Source organism: Pteropus vampyrus, unplaced genomic scaffold (assembly GCF_000151845.1).
Source record: "Pteropus vampyrus isolate Shadow unplaced genomic scaffold, Pvam_2.0 Scaffold100, whole genome shotgun sequence".
NCBI lineage: Eukaryota > Metazoa > Chordata > Mammalia > Chiroptera > Pteropodidae > Pteropus > Pteropus vampyrus.
This window is the reverse complement of record NW_011888881.1, coordinates 383465-406792: the sequence shown is the minus strand read 5'-3', so window position 1 is coordinate 406792 and position 23328 is coordinate 383465. Positions and strand designations below refer to the sequence as shown.

The following is a 23328-nucleotide window of genomic DNA, read 5'->3' as shown; positions in this document are numbered from 1 at the left end:
GGGAGACAAGGGTCGATTTCTTACAAGGACCCAGACCACAGGGTAATAATTAAAAAGCAAACACAACGAGCTGCAGCGGAAGCAAGTTAAATCTTTATTAAGTACTTTCGCTGTGGAAGCACTTAAAGGAGATAAAGATAGGAGGGTTGCTTGTTAGCGGGCGATGCAATGCACACACGGGGCTGGTTTTACTTTGCGAAGGGGAAATCAGGTAAGCGAATCAGTAGGCAATGGGTGCCTCCTTCTGTGTACCTAGGATTCGTGAGGGCGTCGCTACGTCGGGGTTATTCTGCGGGTGCCGTTGATAAGTACAGTGCAAGTATAGACGCTTGCGCTATTATGGACAAATACGTTCCTGGGATGATCTGCCAATCACATAATAAAAGTTACAGGGTTATAGAGAAGACGGGGTCAGGACAGACCTACTCAATATTTACGTAAAGAGATCGCTAACAGAAACGATCGTCCTGGAAAATCTGTTACCATGGTTAAAGAGGTAAGGGGAATTCCTGTTACATACCACAAAAATGCAGGACTTGCATGAGTGCGTGTGTGTGCATGCATGTGTTCGTGCGTGTGCATGCATGTGTTCGTGCGTGTGCACGCAGTGTTTGGAAGAAGGAAGAGTCGAGGTCGGTGACCTGTGGAGGACATGCAAACGGCTCACAGACTGGGAGAAACACTGTGGGCAGGGCGCTGTTAAGAGTTCACGGCCAAACGGACCCGAGGGGAAGACTGTGGCCGGTGGGGACCCTGGCCGGTGGGGACCGTGGCCGGTGGGGCCCCTGGCCGGTGTGTTTTGGCTTTGCTGGCCGTGTTGGTGAGTTAGGGGGCCCCGTGTCTGCTGGCTGCAGCTGGAAGCACATGACCAACGCGGGCACCCATGTTATGCTGACGTTGTTCCCCGAGGTACCGACCCATCTCTGCTAACTCGCAAGGTGGAAAGTTTCCTGTGACAAAACAGACTCGTTCTCATTTTAGGTAAATGCCTGAATTGACACATTAATGTAAAAAAAAAAAAAATCAACTCTAGAAGTTTTTTTTAAAAGGATTTTTGTGTGTGTGAAATAGAGTTACAAATCTTTATCATATAAAACTCCTTTCTTAAAACTATCTCTCTCCACACACATATATTTTCTTCACTTCAGGCCGACATTTTTCTCATCTGCTCAGGAAGGATTCCGCAGTTGTATCTGAAATGAGTTTACATAAATCAAACTGCAGAACACAAGGATATATTTGTCGAAAACTACATATTGCTTTTATGGGATTTGAAATAGCGTCGTGTCAGCCACACAGAAGGCGGAAAACACACGTCCCCATTTCCAAAGCGTTCTCCTGCAGCATTTACGTGCACATTATCTTTTGCGCATTCTAGAGATGAGACTGGCTTTGAATACCTTTCACTAATAAAGATGGAATTACACATTCAAATCTTTTCCCTGTTTATTTAATTTGCTTAATAACTTGGTGTTATCTTACCCTGCGAACCGACCAGTTGCCACCCAACGCTGCAGTGTCTTCGAAGGCAAAATGGTCAGAATTCCACCGGGTTTTGAACGCGTGGCCCATTAGTGGCTTTCTTCACATTCTGCCACTTTGTGACCATCTGCCGCACCTGAAATGCCCTTAATCTTGTGGGATGATGCTTCTCCCTGCCTGGACCCCACGATGATTCTGTTTCCCAAACACCGGCCCTGGAGCGGCTTGTGGGAAACGTGGAAGGAGCCTCGTGAATGTGACATTCACAGCGAGTTCTGGGGGAGGTCCCCAGCAGGGCACCATTAGAACCCAACCTTTGCTGGCACTTAAAAAGTTAGCACACACCGAAGGTGAAACCCGACAAAATTCCTAATAGTTCAGAAAAGATAGGCCGGTTGTTGAACTACCTGCTGGAGTCTGCGAGCAGCTCGGACACAGGGCGCCTCGTCTGCTCACCCCGATGCACTTGGAGGTGGTGTTTCTTATGTGAACGGCTAGGGGGGTACTGCGCCCCCAGTATTGGAACGATTCACACCATAGGACCTTTCCCACGTGAGAAAGGCTACTTGGGAGTGTTGATCAGTGACCTTTAACACATCGATTTTACGCTGTCGGTGACGTGCCCCTGGCTGAGAGAAGCCCTCTCTGCAATTCTCACCTGTTGGTTTGCACTTAATGACATGACTCTTGGTCACGCGTCAAGAGTATTTTAAGTGGCTGGCAGAATCCCTGACGGCCAAAGTTTTGTGCCTTAGTATCGTTTCTCAAGAGACAGTACGGATGGTGACTTTCTCCCTGGATCTGCAGTGGCAGTCCCATCCGGGAAGTTTTATGCTATTATTTAAGAGGAAAGCATAGTTAAGCATATCGGGTCCATTGGTTAGTCTAAAGAAACATCACCGGGAACATCGCCAGTTGTTGGAGAATATTAAGGCTGGCTGTTTTAGAAATTCAGAATTTCCTGTTATGTTAACCTTTATCTATGATCGTTACCTGTTACCTCCTAGTTCCCTAAACATACACCTAGGAGGATGCATTCATTCAGATACTTCCGCCACCGAGGAGGTGACGCTTGTATCAGATTTTAAAACCCCGAGCTTCTGCTGGCTCTCTGGGGAGACCACTGGAAGTCTGGGTACAGTGGAAATTTTCTTTCTAGGTCCAATGTCAAATTCGAAATTAGCCCCCTCTGATCGGGGGCGACATTCACACGGAGACGCTGAGCAAAACTGCAAACCCCGCCTGTCTTGGCCTCTCTCACTGAACAGCCCTGTTCCCGCAGCTCCCGTCCCGCTGGGAAGTTATAAGGAAACAGAAGCCATAGTATCTACAGCCACAGGGTGGTTCTGAACGTGACGTAATACGGGGACTGGACGTGAAGTCCTTAGCCCAGTACTGGCCCAGAGTATGTGCTTCAGACCCGATGCTCCCGTCTGCGATTTCTACTACCGTCGCCCCCACCGCTGCCATCATGAGGGGACTTTATCCTGCAAAACTCCTCGGCGCCCAAAAGTACATCTTTGCGTGAAAAAAATGAAACAAAACCCTTTTTATTTTTAAATAATTACAGATCCACAGCCAGCTGCAGAGACAACGCAGAGAGGCCCAGTGCATCCTTCGCGCAGCTGCTCCCAAAGGTCGCTTCCTGCGCGAGCAGAGCGCCGCCTCGAAACACGGACCGCAGGTCGCTGCCTCGGGCGCGCACAGCTCTCGCTGTTCCATCGCAGACGGACACCTGCCTCGGATGAAATCGAGACGCTGGGCCCTTCCACCGAGACCAGGTGACCCTCGTGGCCACATCGTCTCTGGGGCCGCCCAGCCTGTCTCCGCCCGTACAGTGCAGCCTTTGGAGAACGCGCCGTATGCGGAGGACACAGTACGGGACCAGCTGGAGGTTTGCTTTTTCTTTTTTTTCGCTCAGCGTCATATCCTGGTGCAGTGATGCTCCGTCCCTCCTTCCTGCCGGACCTAGTATCTCGCCCATCCCGGTCCAGACGAGACATTCGTCCTGGATGTCGCTGCTCGGGCACGGCGGCCACTGACAAACGCCTGAGCCCTGGGACCATCTCAAGATCTCGCAGCACCATCTCTGGTGGTCACACGGTGCCCTTTTGCTTTTCATAAAAGGGTTGAAAAGCCAAAAATTAATTGTGTGGACACGGCTGAAAACTTTTCCGCCTATTCCAGGAAAACCGTTTTAAAGTCATTTCGGGACATCGTTTCTTACGCGACAATTAGCGTGTTGATGAAAATCATTTTTATGTAATGCGTTAGGTGGGGCTTGAGCTGCTGACCCCCTGCTCATCCCCTTGGGCTACCCTATCGATACGCAGAAAATGAGGCTACGCATTTTAAAACACCTGTAAGCACAGTGACCTTATGTCATTCCAAAATGGTGATATCCCGTTATATTTGGTACACCGTCCTAAACACTCACGGAAGTTAGTGTCCTTGGTCAGATGGGCAGGGGGTGGCACTGCGATGCCAGGGTTCATGGGGTAACTTTGTCAGGAGAGAGAGTCACTTGCGGAGGGAACAGGAGCCTCAGGCTGTAGCGGAGAGAATCCTGGAGCTCTCTCTGCCGGCGGTGAGGACGTGGGGCCCTTGTTTTTAGCCACTACTCGTTCATCGGTCTCTAGAAGGTGTAAACTACGTTCTGGGTCTGTGTAGCCCCTGGAGCTAGCGCAGTGCTCTGCATACAGGAGATGTTTAATTGACATTTGTGAGTTCACGTAGGTGGTGGGAGAGGACTCGGGAATTCAAGGCAGCAAAGTCCCCTCCCACAATGCTTTGCCTGCGCAGCACACCCCCTTTCTCCCGCCGAGTGGGCGCGTACAAGGCTTCTTGAACTTCCCCGTCTGAATACCCCGTCCTCTCTGGAGGAGGATTTCAGTCTAACGAGACAGAATTACCCAAGGGACACAATCTGGGCTGTTTACCCTGAAGCCGCTTGGCTGGTGGGACTGTACATGTTTAATAACTAACGAAACCCCAAACAACTTGGTTTTTAGTGCTTATCAACTTCTGTGGTGTAAATGCTCCCATTGAGGCCCATTTCAAGCTACCAACAAGAAGTCACTGAATGCCGTTTACTTATCCTCAACCGCCGTGTTAGGGTGCGCAGACCGGGCTCCTGCCAGGATGCGCTGGCTCCAGCCCTGCCTGCGCCCACCCTCCAAACACATGCTTAGCAGAAGGGAGCAGGACCCGAAGGCCCCCAGATCCATGCCCGTCTCTGAGGCCATACGAGCTTCTCCTCCCTCCTCTCCAGGTGCCCCCAGCCAAACAACCCCACGCCGAGGAAAAGGGAGCTTCGACTCCCTTCCGACTCCTTTGCTCGGTTCATCATCCTCACAGGATCTGCTCCCCGAGGCTTTGTGACCCAGGCACTAGGCGGCTGGAGGGCTTCGGTTACGCCCTGCTCTGGACGCACGGTCTGGAGAGAAACACCGCAGTGTGGGTGAACAATGCGCATGCGGCCCAGCGGTGACATCTGCTTGCCGCCGTCCCTCACGAGGCACGTGGCGAAGCCGTCCGACGTGCAAAGAGAACACACACGTCGCCCCTTTGCTCATTTCAACCACATTCCCCAGGCTTCATTGAAAGCGACCTGCTCTGCATTAAGTACACACGGACGTCATCAGGAGCCTAGAAGAGCCGCTGTCTGTGCCCAGTGGGGGCGTCGGTGGGGGAGATTAAGCTCGGACGCTGTCGCTGCAAATGCTCTGCTTCCGGTGGGAACGGGCTCCGTGGCTGACACAGGCTCCGTCAATACCAGTTCAACGAGACACAGGCGGAGCGGGGGCTGGGCGCTCAAACCCCCAGACCCCTCCCTCAAACCCCTACTCGACTTCACAGCTTAGAAAACGGCTCCACTGTGACGACGTGAGCTTGGGGAGCGAGAGGACCCGCAAAGAAGATCCTAGATCCGCGGCACCCAAACCTAACTGCTCATACGCCTCAGCTGGAGGAGCCTGTTAACTGTATCCGCTTCTCAGCTCTACCCGCCATGAGAGGGACCTGCGAATCTGCAGCTGACGACTTTCACCACGGAAAGTGTGACTGGCACAGCTGGAGCGCCGGTGATCACCTGGGACCTTGCCCGACCCTCAGAATTTCTGGCTCCACCCCAAACCTGGAGTCAGAATCTGAGTTTGAAGAGATCTCCAAGTAAACTGCACAAGCCTTAGTTAGAGCTGGAAACTGACGCTAACTCTTGAATGCAGATGCTAAAGCGCCTTCAGCTATAAAAATGAGTCAAATGAGTCGACTTGTCGCCAGAACGTAGTGAAAGGGGAAAACCGGTTACTTCGTTTCATATATTTATTCACTAATTCAGAGACTGGGGAGGATGCTGGTAAAAGATACAAAGTAATAATATATTTTTCTTAGGCTGAAACCAGCGCAGGGAGGGGAGGAAACAGTCTTACTAGACTGAGTGCAACGATGAGCCACGAACTTTTGGACGTCAAAGCGCACAGGTCTGCACGGTGGGCAGAGGGACGGAGAGGAGCACATTTCTTACTGGCTGATAAAAGAAAAACACACAATTTTGCTAGAAGACAGAATTTCCTCCCGGCCCCGCCTTTAACGGAGCGTGCAGTGGAAACGCCCTTGGGTGCGGGACGGGCTTTGGCATGGATCTGCTTTCGAGTCCCGCCGCAGGAGGCGCAGAGTCTCCGGCCGGAAGGCCGCATGTGGCATTGACGCTCGGGGCCGCCTTCTTGAGCGCCATGTTAAACTCTAACTCACTGCGGGGCTTGCTCTGGGGGGACACTGATGTAAGGAGCTGTCATTATGTTTATCCTTAAGATTTCGACATCTCCCCCCACAACCCCGTTGGCTTGACGCCCAGAGCCCCGCCAAGCCACACCTCAGCCCAGACCTCGCACGGTGGCCCATGAAGACCCCCTGGGAGCCTGGTCCGGCTCACCATCTCGCTGGGGCGGGTCCTTCGGCCAGGGCCGCGGTCCCTGAGCCTGGCACGCCTCTTCTGATCCCGATCCGAAGCCTACCTGTGGGCAGGCTGTACTCAACTAAGACAAAGGCCAAGCCCCGCGCAGCCTCGACTTCCTGTTTCAGGACAGGTTCTCGCAGGGTGGTCTTGGAGCAGGGGCCCTGTTCCGAACACTGTCCGTCACTGGCCCAGAATGCCCTGGCCGGAACCGTGAGGGCGGGGCTCCCGACCTGTGCTCGGCCAGGCTGGAGGAGCGACCCCTTAGGGACACTCGAGGGCCTTCCGACCTGACCAATTGATCAGAGCGGTAGTTCCCAGCCTGCGCTGTTCTGCTCGGTGGGGTCACACCTGGGCGGCTGCGAAGACGGATGCTGGTGTCCGGGGCCCAGAGACCGGAGCAGCCGGAAGGGAGAAGGGTGTGGCACCGGCGTCCTGCAAGGCGCCCATGTGATTATAATCATCGGCAAAATTCGAGAACCGGAGAAACGTGTGTGTGTGTGTGTGTGTGTGTGTGTGTGTGTGTGTGTGAGTGAGTGTGTGTGACTGTGTGAGTGTGTGTCTTTGTGTGCGTGTGTGTTTTGTGGCTGCTACATGATGCGTTTCCGGTATGGATACCAGCTACCGGCAGCAGGAAACTCTGACGGGCTACGAGGAGCTTTCCCATGGATCTTTGAGTTTTGAGGGGGAGGGGAGCAGGCGAGCCCTCACTCTACTGGTGACTGAAGGCCTGCGACCCTGCTGAAGACACTCAGCTCGAGTCTGAGATCCAGGCACAGAGTTCCCGCTCACGGCGACTTAAGTAAGGCTCCTGCCTAGACGATGGCGTTTGTGAGAAAGACGTTTGTCCCCTCACTGGCTGCTGATCACACTCAGCACATCTGATGATGTCGTAATCTGGCCCAACGAGGCGGCTGAGAAATGACAGATGAGCATCCCTGTGAAATAACTGTAGCCCTGATGTTGTTCCAACTCACGAGCCAACCATCTGGATAAATGCCAAACTAACCAGACAATCGCCCAAGCCTGCACCTCACTTTAATTGGCCCTTAATGGTAGCTGAGTGTCCTGCCAGGGTCAGATGTCCTCCACCCCACGGTCCCTATGACACGGAGCCACTGAACAGAAATCTCAGGGCAAAGCTACTCTGTTCCACTACGTGGTCCTGGCAAAGTCAGGCCACACTCCAAAGACCCCGGGGAAGACGCCCCTTGCTCTTGGAGACAGTTTGTCACATTTCAAAATCAGGTGCTCTTTTAGGACCCAGGTCAGCTGGACGAAGTCACCAAGTATCTTGGTCTGGCACAGTTACTCGTCCCCTGTGGGGAAGGTGGGGGGTGGGTACCTCCCCGGTCTCTTTGTCCTGGCCTCGGCTGCTGTGAGTGCTGGACGCTCACCCCCTCTGGCTGGCCCCTTCTCTGGGGGAATTGATTAGGAGGTTGTGCTGCATTTCCCCACCCCCACCCCATAGTGACATTGCTACTATCTCCTCACTGGCAGACAATATGAGATTAAAAAAAAAAAGCCAGCGTCAGGTGGGGATAACTGCAAACTGCTCCAGGTGTCCCCACAGGACGAGCTGCAGCTGGGCTTCACCTGAGCTGTGCCCTTACTCAGCTACCCCCTCCCCACACGCACCTTCTCCCTCTCACAGGCTTTCCTGGAGGACGGTCCCGCACTGACTCACAGGTGCCTGCGTCCCTGTCTCTGCTTTTGGGAACTTAGCTCTTCTCTCCCTACCCTGTGGTGACGTACATCACATAAGCACCACAGAAAATCTCAAGCCTGACGACTCCATCAGCAGCCCCTCCGCCCCCACCCTGGTGAAGCCAATACGATCATCTAAGTGGACTCAAGCATTAAACATGAACAGAAACAGTGCATTCGGAAAGTTATTTTCTTAACCAATGAAATACCTAATTTCTAATTAAGTTTTTATAGAAGGTTCGCGTTTCCTCACGATTCTAAGCCCCTCTTCACTCCAGTTCCAGTATCCCTTCGTGAGTGGGAGAGCGAATGCCGCAGGAGTGCGCCACACAGGAGAACCCCACCCACGACCCGCGGAAGGACAGGAGAAAAGGCCTGGGGACAGCTGCCTTGAGGAACGCTAAGCCGTGAACGGTGACGGGTTCAGTCACTAATGGGGACGCCCCTACCCGATGTGCCCAGAACCAGGCTGACGCTAAGCTAGCAGTCTCTCTGTGGCCCCCTCCATCCGGCGAGTAAATCACCCAGCTAAATTATTTAGCAGTTTCGATCCGTCGAATATAGATTATGTTACATGCACATTAAATTCCAGACAGGACACACAAGGACGAGGCCAAGGGAGAAGTCCATCACATCTGCTCCCGACCATCTGCCAGTCACGCCTTCGGGGCTGTCGCCCTTCACGAGACGGACTTCCTCTCTAGCACTAGCGGGTCCTGGTAGTTGATCGATAGCTCGACCCAGCCCTGTTTTTTTCTTCCTTATACTGAAGTATCTTGTTTCTTTGTTGACTTTGGCTTCACCGGGATCCTAATACAGGTAACGTCAAATCGGTTACTTGATACAAAGGAGTCAAGGTATTACCGTTCTGTAAGAAACACAGTGACTCGTGGACTGCGATCTTTTTATAGCTCACTCAAGGGAACGATGCAAATGTATGTGCATTTTTAAACAGTCCGGCATATTCTTATTATGGGCTCCAGAGAGCCACTCATTCAACACTTACCTGCCCTTCTGTTCACTCGGAGGGTGTTAATGTGATTTTGGGGGGACGGAAGATGGTATGTTACAGAGGGAACATCTAAGCTTGTTAGTCGAGATTCTCTAAAATTAGTCCTTAATTAAACTTTCATTTTCTTCTTTCGAGTGTGTGCTCGGCTCATACGCTTTATGTATCTGCATCAATTTTTTTGAAGGATAATTCAGGATTCTCTATGTGCAACAAACTATCCAGACGTTTCACAACTTTGAGCCGCTGTTCAGGCCGCTGCGCTCTGATCTGGAATATTCCCCGCATTCTTTTCTCTCTGTCCAAATATAAACGGCTGTCCAAGGCCCAGCTGGCCGGCCCAGGCCGCTGGCCAATCTCCGGCCCCTGGACTCCTGGAAGCCTGGCTATTGTTAGCGGTTTGGCCTGTGTCTCTTCCTGATGCGCCTCACTGTGCTCACGTTCAACTCGGCTGAGACCAGGTGGTTTGATGACGTCTCAGGTTTGAAAACATCGCCACTGCTCTACCGCGCTGACGCTGGGGACTGAGGAACTCGGATCAGATTTCATTCGGAATTAGTTCCAACTGCAGATGATTTGAAATGACCCTCTGAGTATCAAAGCTGAAGTAGTGATCCCCAACTCACCAGCCTTGAACCCCGGGCGGGGGGAAGGGGAAGTATCTGGGGAAGGCTATGCAGAGTCGTTTGAACCTGTTCCATCTCATCTGTCCGTTAGAATAGACACATCGACTAGATACCATTCTAACGCATAGATTTCATATACACTGTTACTTCTAGCTGCGGTCGGCGCTCTACAGAAAAATCATTCAATAGCCTTTCTCGCTTCAGGTTCTACTTTCGGGGCTGTAATTACCCTGGATCTATACCCCATGATTTTATCTCATGATTTGCGGTTGCTCCTTACAATCAAATTGTAACAAAGGGACCTAAAAAATCTTTTAAAATTATAATGGAGTCCCCAGACTTGTAAATTGGCAAGCGCTCACCCAGATGGTTTTAGAACCCTGTGATTCATTCATTAGGCCCCTCAGCCTCAGTTTTAAGTGTTCTGCTAACTAGCTGGCATAATGTTTAACAGAGAACATGCTTCTTTCCGCAGAAAATCCTACACGATCGGCCACGGTGAACCGTGGGCCGGGAGTCAGTTCCAACTACCAACAATCCGATCCGGCCTGGGCAGGATGGAGCATCGGCCTCGTCCTGGAGGAAGTTGAAATGATTGTTCCAACAACTGTCAGGGGGAGGAGGTGTGTACGTTTAGGCTTCCTAAAAGCTCACGCTTACAGTAGGCCGCACCAAGCCGAACATGCCAGAAGCACAGAATGTCCCTAGGCCTCTTGCGGGAAGGCTGAGGTCCCGTGAACCCTCACAGAGCTTGTCTTTAATGGATGCTGATCCAGGCGAATGAGCTCGGTGAGAAACTGTCACGGGAGCTTTCCCTTCCTTGTTTTCCCTTCCTTGTGCTCGGGGTGGAAGGACATTCTCCTTGGAGCACCTGTCTATACACGTAAGATATACGTGCCAGGCACAGAAAGCCTCCGCAGAAGAAACAGGCAGGATTTGTGGAATCGGCTCCCCCTAAGAACTACTGCTCAGATACTTCACATCACTTCTGAAGTCAGGGTCAAAGTTCCTCTATGGGACATGTGCAAGTTGGCGGCCGGGACGTTTGTGTCATTCTTAATGCCCGCAGGTTTGTCAATCCACTTAACCTATACTTTCGATGATGTATTTACTTAATTTGATAATTCATTTTTTTAAGTTTCTCGACTCCTCGATCACTAAACACACCCATTCATTCCTAATTCGGTCAACGTTTACCGAGCGCATCTTATATTGTATTAATCCTGAAGTGCCCACTGGTGGCTCACATCCAACGTGGTCCTGGACGCCACAGGCTCTTAAGGCCATGGGGAGGAAAGGACGGGGAAGTTGCACACACGAGGAAAAGGCAGTGGTGGCGTCTGTCACGAGCAGGGTGAAGAGGCAGTGTGACAACCTGCATAGGGGGGAGCTGGCTTAGGCGCCGGCCGGAGGCCGTCGGAGGCAAGGACGAGGGGCAGGTGGAGCACCGCAGGCAGCAGGGCACGGCACGTGGGAGGGGGCCGTGGCGGAGCGGGGGCCGGCGGGTTTGCAGACAGAGGTCAGCCCAGCCGGGGGCGAGGGGGAGGCTCGTCATCTGTAGAACGCGTTACGTGTGTCTCCAGCAATCTCTCTGGCCTAAAGACTCTTTTCTCCTGTCTCCTGCATCGGGCGTTTACGCTGGGCCAAGCCCGTGTTAGTTTACCGACTTAAAGAGTGTCTACTGGCTGACGTATCTCTTTCCAGCATACTCACCGATAACGCTGAGCTCGGCGCTGGAGAAGATGACGCCGTGTCTGTTCTCGGCCACGCACTGGTACATGCCCGCATCCGCGAGGCCCACCACGGTTATGTTCAGCGTCCCCTGCTCGATCTGAATTCTGTCCTGTGAAACAAGAGAGAAACACAGAACGGTGACCTCCTGCGACCGAGACCTTCGGGCAGTTTTGCTGCGTGTTTTATCAGACGGGTTTAATGGGAAGAAAATAGCCATCAGAGAAGCAATTTTCATAACACGATCTATTTATCTGTCAGCTACTTTTGTGGCAGGTCAGATGCTACACGGAATAACCCGTACATCAACTGGAAAATGGAATCTAAATTGTAGGACCGACTCCCTTGAGTTCTCATTGATTTAGTAGTGAAAGCATTCAGATTAATATGCTCTCTAAATAGATGAACTTAAAATTTTAAATGCTTTTCTACTCTAAGGCTTTGTGCTGCCCGGTGGCGGGGGCGGGGGACAGGGGAAGTGAGGGGGTGGGAAATACAACCTGCACACTCACCCACTGCATGCACACTCACCCGCTGCACGCACACCCACTGTACACTCACACACACCCACTGCACACACACCCACTGCATGCTCACCCGCTGCACACACACCCACTGCACGCACACCTGCTGCACACTCACCCACTGCATGCACACTCACCCATTGCACACACACCTGCTGCATGCACTCACCCATTGCACACACACCTGCTGCATGCACACTCACCCACTGCATGCATACCCGCTGCACACTCACCCCGCTGCATGCTCACCTGCTGCACGCACACCTGCTGCACACTCACCCGCTGCACACACACCTGCTGCACACACACCTCTGCTCAGAGCCTGATTTTGGAAAACCCAAAGAAAGCAATTCTTGAAATATTTTCAAAGAGCCTTTATGCTTTTCACCCCCGCCCCCCGCCTCCCTAGCACGTCCTCCCCGTGGCTGTCCCGGAATCACGTTCCTGCAAGCCTGGCGGCACCGCGGGCTGCGGACGTTCAGTGTCCGGGTTCCGGCTCCCCTAGTCACAAACGACGAGATCCGAGGCAAACTGCTCAGTCAGGACCATTTTATGCACCAGTCAGGACCATTTTATGCACCTTGTTTATAACACGGGCAGAACAGCAGCATTTACTCACAAGGTCCCTTGTGACAGTCCCACGAGACGACGCGTTTGGAGGGCGGGATGGGTCAGCATTTCTTAAAATCGTTTACGAACACCTTCCAAAGTCTTTGTGACTATTATTATAACTCATCCATCTCCTCACAAAATGCGGCCTCAGTAGAATTTTTATTTCACGGTTATGTGTTTCTAAGATTTCCATTTGGTCCTTTAAAAGCTCTGTCTGCTTATCGTTTCAAAGTATCTTGTTTATTTTTACGGACATGGCTCCTTTATCTCTTTGAGCATGGCAAATAGACTTATCCCTATTTCTTTGTCAGACCGTTCTATAGGTGGTTATCGCTCTGGAAAATAAATTTTGCATACGGCTCGGAGTGCTGGTTTGCAGGCTTCCTGAGAAAAGGAGTTACTTTTGCTTGTTCGGCTTCTCCCCTGGTTAGCGGTTCTGCGGCTACTTCGCCTCGTTCCCTGGGCCGCTGGCTTCTCTAGGGTCCTGGCAGCTATGGCGGCTCCTGTCCCAGGGTGGACGGGGGACGGGCCCTGGGCTTTCTGACTCTCTTGCAGCAGAGTCCTACATGGCCAGGCAGCAGTATGGCGGCTTCTATCATTGGGTGGCAATAGGTGTCGGGGGGCCTCCAACCAGAGCCTTACCTCCAAAAGCACTGCGCCCTGTCTCTGGAGAGGACGTGTCCCCTGTGAGCTCCTGGTCACCACTGGCTGCTCCCAGGCCCTCGGGCTGGTGCCCCCAGCCCCTGTCACCTCTCTTTGCTTTTGTTCTATTTCTGTTGCATCATAGTTGCTGACCCTGTGTTTGGATGTGTCATTCTCGCACGTTTGAGGCAGAGCGGGGGTCTGGATGGTGAACGAGCTGCACCCTGTCGGCCAGAAGTCTCTGCGACAGGACTGGCCACGCCACAGTGCGAGGCGAGTGTGGGTGCCCCAGGGGGTTAGCTCGCTGGCTCGCTGGAGTCTACAGCACACGCAAATCTGCGCTGAGCACAGGCACACCTTCCAGACCTGCGTAAGTGCCCGGCTGCAAAGCCAGAGGTGCTGACCTGTGAGGACAAAGCCCAGCAGAGAGGCCGAGGCACTGGATCCATGCGCAGGTGGCTACCTGCGCTCACCTGTGCCTCTTCCGGTACTAATGGCTTTCGGTTGCATATTATTTTGGAAACAGCTCATTATTTTCCTGTTTCTGTAGCAACGAGGCCACATTAGACGTGAGAGTCAACATGCAGCGCACTCACCATCAGTTTGCTCACCTGAGTGGACAGCGGCTCCCCATTTCTCAGCCACCTGTACGTGGGTCGGGGTCTTCCGCTGGCTTTACATTCCCAAAAGACGTTGTCTTCGATGGCCACGTGGATGTCATTTATTTTTTGAATCCAGTTGGGTTGAGCTACAGCAGATCAGAAAGCAAAGAGGTACATTCAGTGCACGTTCGATCTATTTTTATCAGATGCAATCAAGGGACAGAAGTAGGCTCATCATAAAACTGCCCTTTCAGACGCTCGCCGACGACGAGGCTGGGGAGACGTTCCCGGAGCGCTTTCGGAAGACACCCCGCCCCGTCCGACTCCGAACGCCGTTTGGGCAGCCCGTGGGGCTGGTCTTTACGCGGGAAGAGCAGAACTGCCGTCAGCCGCGTGGCGAAATGAACTGCCCGCTCCCCCGAGTATCTGTTCCTCCTTTTTCCCTCTTTGTAACAGAAATATCCCACTCTGCTCTGCCAGTTTGAGCTGGACTTACGCTTTCCTAGAGATATGTCCCCCAGATTCCTTTGCAGCTAGGGGTAATGACGTTCACGCCAACAGCACATGCGTGAGTGCTGAGCGCGACGCCCAGATTATTTACTTAAAGATATTTGCACTGGACTCTTGCCGTCCCTTCCCGCCGATGGGAAAAACGTAATGATTGGAACAACCTTGGGCTCCGAGAGGGACACGACAGAGGGCGGAAAGGCCGACCAGCCAGTCTTGGACCTTGAGTGACCTCATAGAGCAAAGCAGCCCCTGAGTCCCCTGCCGATTTTCGGAGTGATATGTGAGAGAGAAGTAAGCCTCCTGTGTAAGCCTCTGTGTTTTGGGGTCTACGTGTCACAGCAGCTTAGCTTGTCCCTAACTAGTACACTTTACTCCCACACGTTATACGAATAATTTTCGAGACTCCTTTCTCTTTCAAGACTATCACCATTGTTTAATGTTGTCTTATTTCCTGGCGACAGAGCGTTGTCCACAAGAGCATAGCCCTGGAATCCCAAATGGCTGAGCCAGTCCTGATTTTTACCAAAACCTTCTTAGGACCTCAGGTCCTGCCACAGGTAACGTAGGAAGTCAGCCAACACGTCACCCACACCGCCCACGCCCTATACCACTCCCGCCACCCAAACCATGCCACGCTTCTCATGCATCAGGAGAAGTCACGGTTCTTTCTTTGTCTGCAATGAGCTAAAGATAGTGTGAATTCCACGATCTATAAACAAGTCTCGATAAATACGCCTTTCGCCCAAAGCATAAGTCACGCCATCGTTAATTCTAACGGCAAGTGCATCGAGGTGGGGGCCGTCCAGCCCAGAGTTCACGCGGAGCAGACCTTGGCCTCTCACTCAGGAAGCCCCCTGGGGGCGTTTCTGCAGGTGACCCGCCCAGGGCGGACTTACCAGTCAGAGTGGACGTTGGTACCGAACGGAAAGATGCTACTCTGTGCTTTTAACACGTCTCTTCCTGACTTGGCCTCAGAATCTTGATCCGGTGAGGCTCCAAAATCATCCATAGTTCGATTCAAAAAGAATTCACTAGTGCTGAGGCCAACCTGTCTACCTGACCTTCTCAGCAATAAACAAACCGAGAAAAAAACTCAGCAAGTCCCTCACCCAGCAGAGGGCTCTAGGTCCCTGGATAAATGCTGCTTTCTCCTTTTGCCAATTATAAGCAAATTCTTGTTTTTCAAAGAGCAAAACACAATTTTACAAATCCTCTGCTGACGGGGACGAAGCATGCTGCACGTGAGGGGAGGCCGAAAGGGTCAGCTTTCAGAAAAGCTCTAACATCCAGCATCGACTTGGACGAAGGTCAGAGCCTTCGCCCTTGCTGGTCAGCTGCTGAGCTGCTGCGCTGTACCTTGCTGCCGTAACGCCAAAGCAGCTCAAAAAGTGGGTGCCTTTTCCGTTCTCTGCTTGGAGGGCGTGTCGCCCTGACAGGCTGATGGCAGTGTGTGCCCGTTTCACATTCAGCCTGCTGAACGCTTACCCCCCCCATACCCCACACACCCCACACACCCCACAGAGCCCGCGGAAACCAAGCAGACAAGAAAAGCTGCAGAGAGCTGTGTGGGATATTAACGACTAAGCCGAAGTTTTCAAAGAGTGTGCGGAAAAAAAAAAAATGAAAAGGCAAATGTAACCAATGAAGCAATGTCAAGCTGAATTCAAAGAGGAAACATCAAAACCACGTGCGGAGACACGGCCTTCCATGTCACAGATTTCCTGTCACGCTGGGGCCCATGCACTGCGTTCTCCTGAAAACGCAGAGTGCCGAAAGCAAGACCTTGCGATCCCAGAAAAGAGACTGGGCAGGGAAGAGAGTCTTGAGAGGGTTTCGCAAAGACCTTACGAAGTTCTCGCTCATTCGGCCTTCCGAGGGCCCCTTCCGTCCTCTCCCACGGGGCGGCGGCGGCGACGGTGCTGGACTCGAATGACGGACGACAGCCGGCCAGGCGGAAATCGACGACGCGCTCGGCCTCTGCGAGACATCGTCCGGTACCTTCCTTGCCCTTAAAGCGAAATTAGTACAGAGAAGCCAAATTCGACGTGACAAAAAAAGCACGTTCCTTTTGAAGTGAATATCTGGACAGAGGCCCAGGGAGATCAAGAAGGAAATGCCGCATTACACACATGGCAAAGAATGAGGTGATTTCTCTTTCAACACGCCAACGGCAGGCCGACAGGGCAGAGGCTCACGCTGTGACGGCTTCTGCTGTCGCTCACTCACACTGGATGAATCGCATCTAAGTGGGTGAGCTTTTGTTCTAGAATCAAGCTCCGTGGGTGGCAGAAATGGTTCTCGTCTCTTCGTATCTCTTTGGGTCATTCAGCTCAAAGTCCTTGGATGACAAATGGTCCATTTTAGTGCATGATAGAAAAACGTTGCTCCCTCTCCCTTTTGGTTTGGATAACTCGGGTGGGTCTGTGGCCTTCATTATCACTCAATATCTAGGTTCAACCACGTTTCCTAACTCCATGTCCAAATAACAGCTCCGAGGAAGGCCTGCCCAGGTTGGTTCAGCACTATTGCTTCAGAAAGGAGGTCCTATCTAATGCCTTTTTGAATGGTGTATGTAGATCCTACATATTAAAAGGAATTAATCATATCTACGTATTAAAACAGAGCATCATTTTGGCCATTCATGTTCTTTCAGGGTTTGAAACAGAAAAATTCCTCCTCTAAAACATCTTAAGTCTTCTTCTCAAGCTACAAATTCCTATCGAAGGTTGTGGGTGTGTTGGATTTGACCCTGTGACTCTGATAGTCTCTTGTATAGATGAGCAATCTCTTCATTTCATTCTTCCGTTCAATAACTGCCAGAAATGACCTAAATCGATGCTTGTGTACTCTGACCGCTGGAATCATTCAAGCATGTTATCCAATCATAATTTCAATTGAAGATGAATATAATTTGAACTTAATGGTCAAACAATTCTCAGAGCCAGCCGGCTCTCTGATCTCCACAAAAACAAATTTCTAATAGAAAGAAACGTCATCATGAGCCTTAGAACTTAGAAATTAAAAAAATCTGTAAGAAAGGATATGATGGCAAAACCACCTACGTGACTGTGACAAAGATGACCTGTGGCCTTTGAGACTTAGGTCTGGCCGCTCAAACGGTCTTGGAGAGGATGAGTCTTCGGCAAGGAACGCAGAGCTCTGGCTAACATGGCTGAACACACCGGTAGTGGGTTTTATGAGCCTGAAGGTAATCGCTTGGGTTCAATTGACCAACACACACACACACACACACACACACACACACACACACACACACACACACGTATCGTATATGCATAGTGGCTTCCCAAATCTTTCCCTCCAGCCTGGAATTCTCGTGCTGTTGATAGAATTACCCAGGCAAAAATCAGTATCTCCACCTCGATTCCAACGTTCCCAGCTTTGGCACTTGAACTATTCATCTACCAACTTTCCTGTTCGGTCTTCCGATTTCTCGTTGTCACCTTCCCTGAACCCCGACTGCCCATTTGCAGAGCTCACTGAAAGGAAGGGCCATCTTCACAAGACATGCCCACTCCGTGTTCGAGTGTAAGAGCCCGAAGCTGACCTTCGTCCAGCCCCGAAAACCTCCGCTTTGATCTGAGGCTCTCCCTGCTCCCCACACCATGGCCCCATCCTAATGAGTGTCTTCAGATCTGATCCTCTGAAGCTCCCAGGGTTCTTGGGGCGGTGGGTGGGGGGAAACACCCCCTTCAACCACTGCAGCTTTGCTCTGCTTCGGATACTGACACTTTCATGTAAAAAGAAAAAAAAAAAGGAACTCGATGATTAAACAAGACGGGCGCTTTGAAAAATACTCTGTGAAGGCATCGCGATCTCATCGTTTCATAAGACACGCTTTGGATGTGGAGCCTGGATGTTGAAAGCTGACGTTTGCCCACTGTGGACTTGGTGTCTGAAGTCCCTTCCGACTTGAAGATGCTCAGCCTTCAGACTGTCTCTTGAACTATGGGAACTCTTGGCTCTCCTGGGGTCTCTGGTAATTTGTGCTTCACTCAGACACTCCTGTTTCTCTTCATCTCTAAATTAAATCGCTTTGGCTCCTGGCAGTGGCAGAGGAGATGCCATTGGGCCAGCCATCCTGCAGACAATGACAAACTCTGCATAAAATACGAAGGCCACTACGTGAAGGCGCGCTGGAGGGCAATCAAAAGCAGGTGTATTCCTCCTAAGAGGTATTCGTTGATAAATTACATGACCGTGTGTGAGATAATAGATCGCATTTGCAAATGTGACACAAATCAAGAAGACGTTACTGACACGTCACATTTTTAAGCCGATATTTAAAGTCCATTGTCACTGGCTCTTTGACTTTATCTCCAGCTTTGCTCAGAACCCACAGCTCCTACCAAACAGGGTCTTCCTTGTCCCCAAGTCCAGGTCACCGGTTCCGGCCTCTTTCCTTTGCTTGTGACACCCCGTAGTTTTCCAATGTCCTCCGCCCCTCCACCCCCTAACCAATTTCACCCTGCAGGAAAGCCTCCTCTGTGAACCCATCCTCGACGTGCTGACTCCCATCCTGCTGAGGACTTACGGCTCATCGGATACAGGCAGCAGAGCTGTTCTGTGCCGTTGCGTGTTCGTTCAGCTTAACTCTTTCCTCGTTAATCAGTTTCTACGTGATCACGCGTTTCCTCTTCCTAGATGTGCCGCGGTCAATTCAGAACTTTAGAAATGAGTCACGGCCCCAAAAGAACTGGCAATCAGAAACACGTTCCTGAACAAAAGGCTTCTTTTACGACTGATGCGCGGAACCCGTTACTGCCCAAACGAAGCAAGTTGTTACTCTGGCCCAAGGTGGATTCTTCGCTTGACATTTCCTTTTCGGTCTCCGAGTTGGTCACCGCCTAGTGTTTCTCTAAATCTGCTCTCATTTGGGTTGAATTCATCCCGTTCTCCTACGCCAATCGGCTTTCTGGACGTAGTATCAGCGGTCACGGCCGCTGTGGGATCATGCGCTATCTCGTGGGCGTCGCTTTATCGATCTGATTTCCCAACCTCGTGATGACTGACCGGCACGTTAGGCATCATCATCTCGTTTTACGATGAGACCGAGATATTAAGGCCCAGATTCAGAAAGTGGCCCAGCTGACACGGGAACCCAGGTCTGCCTGGCACCCCCTCCACGCTCCGTCTATGGGCCGTCGAGGTCACGTCCGGCTCTCCCACCACGGCAGTGGGTGTCTTCTCTCGGCCCCACGGTTCTCTAAGTGTGGCCGAAGGACCACTGAGGTTCCCCAAGTCTCCTGCAGGGTGTCGCTAAGACCTGTCTTTCTAACTACTCAACGCGTGAGACCGCATTTTCTTCATGTACGTAAACTGGAAAAACACATCATCGCAGTCCGAACACAGAAGCACAGATAAAAATCCAGCTTTCTTCCGTCCAGACAGCCATGAAAGAGACTTGCAAAACCAGAAACGATGTCCCTCTTCTTCTTAAATGTTTTTGTTCGTTTGTTTTGTTTCGAAGAATACAGTCAGTTTTCTTAAAATATGAGATTGTATTAACATGCACTGGTTGTATTATTGTCATTTTAAATGTAAAAAAAGTACTAAAATTCTGTTTTAATTTCCAACATGGTGGATAGTGGTAGATAGAGCCCACATGAGCAAACATTCTTTGGAATATTTCATGATTTTAAGAGTAAAAAGGGGTCTTGAAACCAAAAGTTTGAGAACCACACTTGAGACAAGCACAGAAACTTCTAGATAAATGGAGCCACTTGGGTAAAACTTGTCACAGGTAAATTTAAACTGTATTCCTCGACGCATAAAAACAGTAACAGTTACATCTGCCTTCTGGCAAGATAGAATGAAGGAAGCGAATTGCACTTAACACATTGTCCTTGCTCTGACTTTGTCTCCCGGGTCCGAGGTTTCACAGGGGGCAAGGACACGTGTCCTCCCTCCTGCCTCTCCTCCCACTGCCCACGAGTTGCACGTGCTCATTGTGCAGCCCTGGAAACTCACACCAATCCACTCATCGGAACTGTCAGATGAAGGGAAAGACACGAAAGTTGTTGCCTTTATCTTAAGTGACACGGGAAATTGAGGGTCTCAATATCAGTTCTGTAGAGGACAGTTAGACTATTGCTCTACTGCGAAATTACTTGATCTGCTCTGTTCGGTTTTTGGTCACTCTGTCCTTTAAGCTACTTTGCAGGGCCGACAGCTGTCCAGTGATCTCATACACATAGCACATCGTGGGGAAGTCTGTGTGCCACATTGCAGGATGCTTCTGCCTTCACTCACTCACGACCTCGGAGATGCTCAAACACCATTGCAAGGTCATTGAGCCTACAGTTTTGCCTTTGGGGCCAAAAGACCACAGCACACAAGGTCTGGACATACAGCCATAGATGTCACGTGGAGAAGGGAATAAAAGCCGCTCTTTTGGAAAATGGGGAGTGAAGCAGTCAATTGTTCACCTGGATGTTTTCATTTATGACAGCGCTTGTAGAAAATATGCAGAAAAAGCATCTGGATGACTGACGGGCTTTCTCCCTTTACCTATTTTATTAAAATGTGCTATTGGCAGGGAACGTAACATATGGTGTAGTATAATAGATAGAACAGTTCTAGTCACAGGCTGATTCTCACTCGTGTGATCTGGGGTGAGTTATTTTATGTCTCTGCGCCCTATTTTCTTACACAAATCAAAAAGTTGGCCCCGGCACTTCCTTCCAGCTCAAACACTAAAGCATTCAATGAAATATAGAGCCTGCCTTACTGCTCAGATATTATATTCCCTACTTCCCAATGATGAAGATGGTTTTATGTTTTTTAACACCCGTTAAAAAGGAAAAATTGTGTAAAAGGCATTAAATACCAAGTTCTTTTAGTTCGCACTTCATTCTTCCAAATCATGACTATATTCGCCTGGTCTCCTTGTGCAAGAAGGAAGTGACTTCACAGATACAATGAGGTGGAAAGATGAGTAACTACCAAGGGAATTCAATGCCCTGGACAGCCCCCTTTCCTTTCTTCAAAGATGCTTATCGGCCACGCCCATCCCATGCTGTGTGTGCACAGCGGGGGCCCCAGGCCTGATTGGCAGCTGGCGGCTGGCGTGCCGAGGAGCAGGAACGCCTTCGCTCGCTGGTAGTTTAATCTGCAGCCTCACCCACCACTCGGAAACGGCCCAGCACTGAGCCACGCGTCTCACAGCGTGGACCCCAGATAAACTGCATCGGCGTCACCTGGGAACTTGACAGATGCCAACTCTCAGGTCCCGCGTCTGCCCTGCAGAATCAGAACCTGCAAGGGGAGGGCCCAGTAATCCACATTTTAATAAAATTTCCAGATTATCCTAATGCCCGCTGACGTTTGAGAACCTCGAGCACGAAAGAGCACGCATAGCACTCGGAATGTGACTCTGCTTCTTACTGTGTAAACTCAGGTCAGTTATGTCATCTCTTAGGGAGCCAGGGTCCTTATCTACGAACTGGGTACTTGCGGGAATGACACGAGCGTGTCTCATTGGCTCTTACTCCAAAATGTACCTCAAGACTTTCCACTTGTCCTCTGTCCTGAGCCCTAGCTGCCAACCTCTCTCACGTACGCGGCTTCCTGCCTGGCAGCCTCCCCTCGCTCTTGGTGCTTTATAATCCCTTCATCACGAAGCAACCAGAGGGGTCTTTTAAAAGCATGAATCAGATTAAGTCAGACCCTTGCTTAAAATCCTCCTAGGATTTCCCATTACACTCAGAACAAAACCCAAACTCTGTGCCTGGCTTACAAGGTCCTGCATCATCTGTCACCTTCCTGTGTTTCAAAACGTTTGCCCCTTCTCCCTGCGATGTGTCACACTGGGTTCCCAGATGCATCTCAGACACATCGAGCGGTCCCTGCCCCAGAGCCTCTGCACGTCCCCACCGTCTGCCCGGGATGTGCTTCCCCTTGAAATGCTGGCTCTCTCTCAGCAACGAGGTCCATCCTAGACACGTCCTCCCTGACTCCCGTATCCGCTGAAGCCTCTTCCTTGCTCCCAGTTATTATCTATCATACCTTCCTAATTATTTTCTTTGTAACTCTTAACACAACCTGAAATTGTCTCGTTCACTTATTTGCTTAATAGTATATGATCTGTCAGCTTCTCGTAAAATGCAGACTCCCTGAGGCAGGGATCAGTCTCGCAGCCCTAGTGCCTGATGTTGCCGGCCATATGTTTGGCAATGAAAAAGAAATTTGTCGAATGAATTAATAATGTAGTAAAATCATTTTGGAAAATTTCCACCTTTAGCAACAAAGATCCAGAGCATTTTACCCCTGTGAATATACAAACTTATTTTAATAAAGCATTTTAGACTGAAAAATGTCTGAAAGAGCCGATTAAAATTACACCACACTGGGCAAGTGGATGTCACGGCAGAACGAAGCCGGGGAGCTGGGGTGGGGTGACGATGTTTTCTGTCTGAACTGGTTCGCTCTTCGCATATCCCAGACACGAGCAGCACCTGCTAATCTAAGGACACCCCGCCCCCCCGGGAAGCCACCCGTGGTGGGGACACGTCCGTCACTGTGGCACGGGGGACACGGGAGTGATGGCGCTGTGGCCGGCCAGGTGAGGTCTGAGCGTGAGAAGGGGAGACCAGGGGAGATCGCCGTTTCGTCAAGCCAGGCCCAAAGCCCGCCCGCCGGGGGCCGCCGAGGTGCACAGCTGACGAACGCAACGCGACACCTTGCAACCGAGAAAAGCAGCGGCTTCCTCGCTGGACCCCGGGGTTCCCGAGCCCCAAGACGGCACATCTCGGTGTGGTAAGGGATTCTCTTGTCAACAAAGACGCGTGTTCACAGGTGGGCGACCGGGGTTCCTCTCTCCCCTCTTGTGATCGGCACAGCGATTTGAATGCTAATAACTCATTTCCATCGGTGGCCGAGGCAGATGGATATCAGGAACTCAGCACTG

General features: G+C 51.1%; 1 protein-coding gene across 1 annotated transcript in view; it reads right to left on the bottom strand.

Moving 5' to 3' along the window:
• CNTN4 (contactin 4) overlaps positions 1-23328 on the bottom strand; it is a 266241-nt gene that overhangs the window by 127447 nt on the left and 115466 nt on the right. Inside the window, exons 6-7 of the mRNA XM_023533299.1 lie at positions 13899-14035; positions 11492-11621 (exon numbers count right to left, since the gene is read on the bottom strand). Of these exons, the coding sequence (XP_023389067.1) occupies positions 11492-11621; positions 13899-14035 (267 nt within the window). The remainder of the gene's footprint in view (positions 1-11491; positions 11622-13898; positions 14036-23328) is intronic.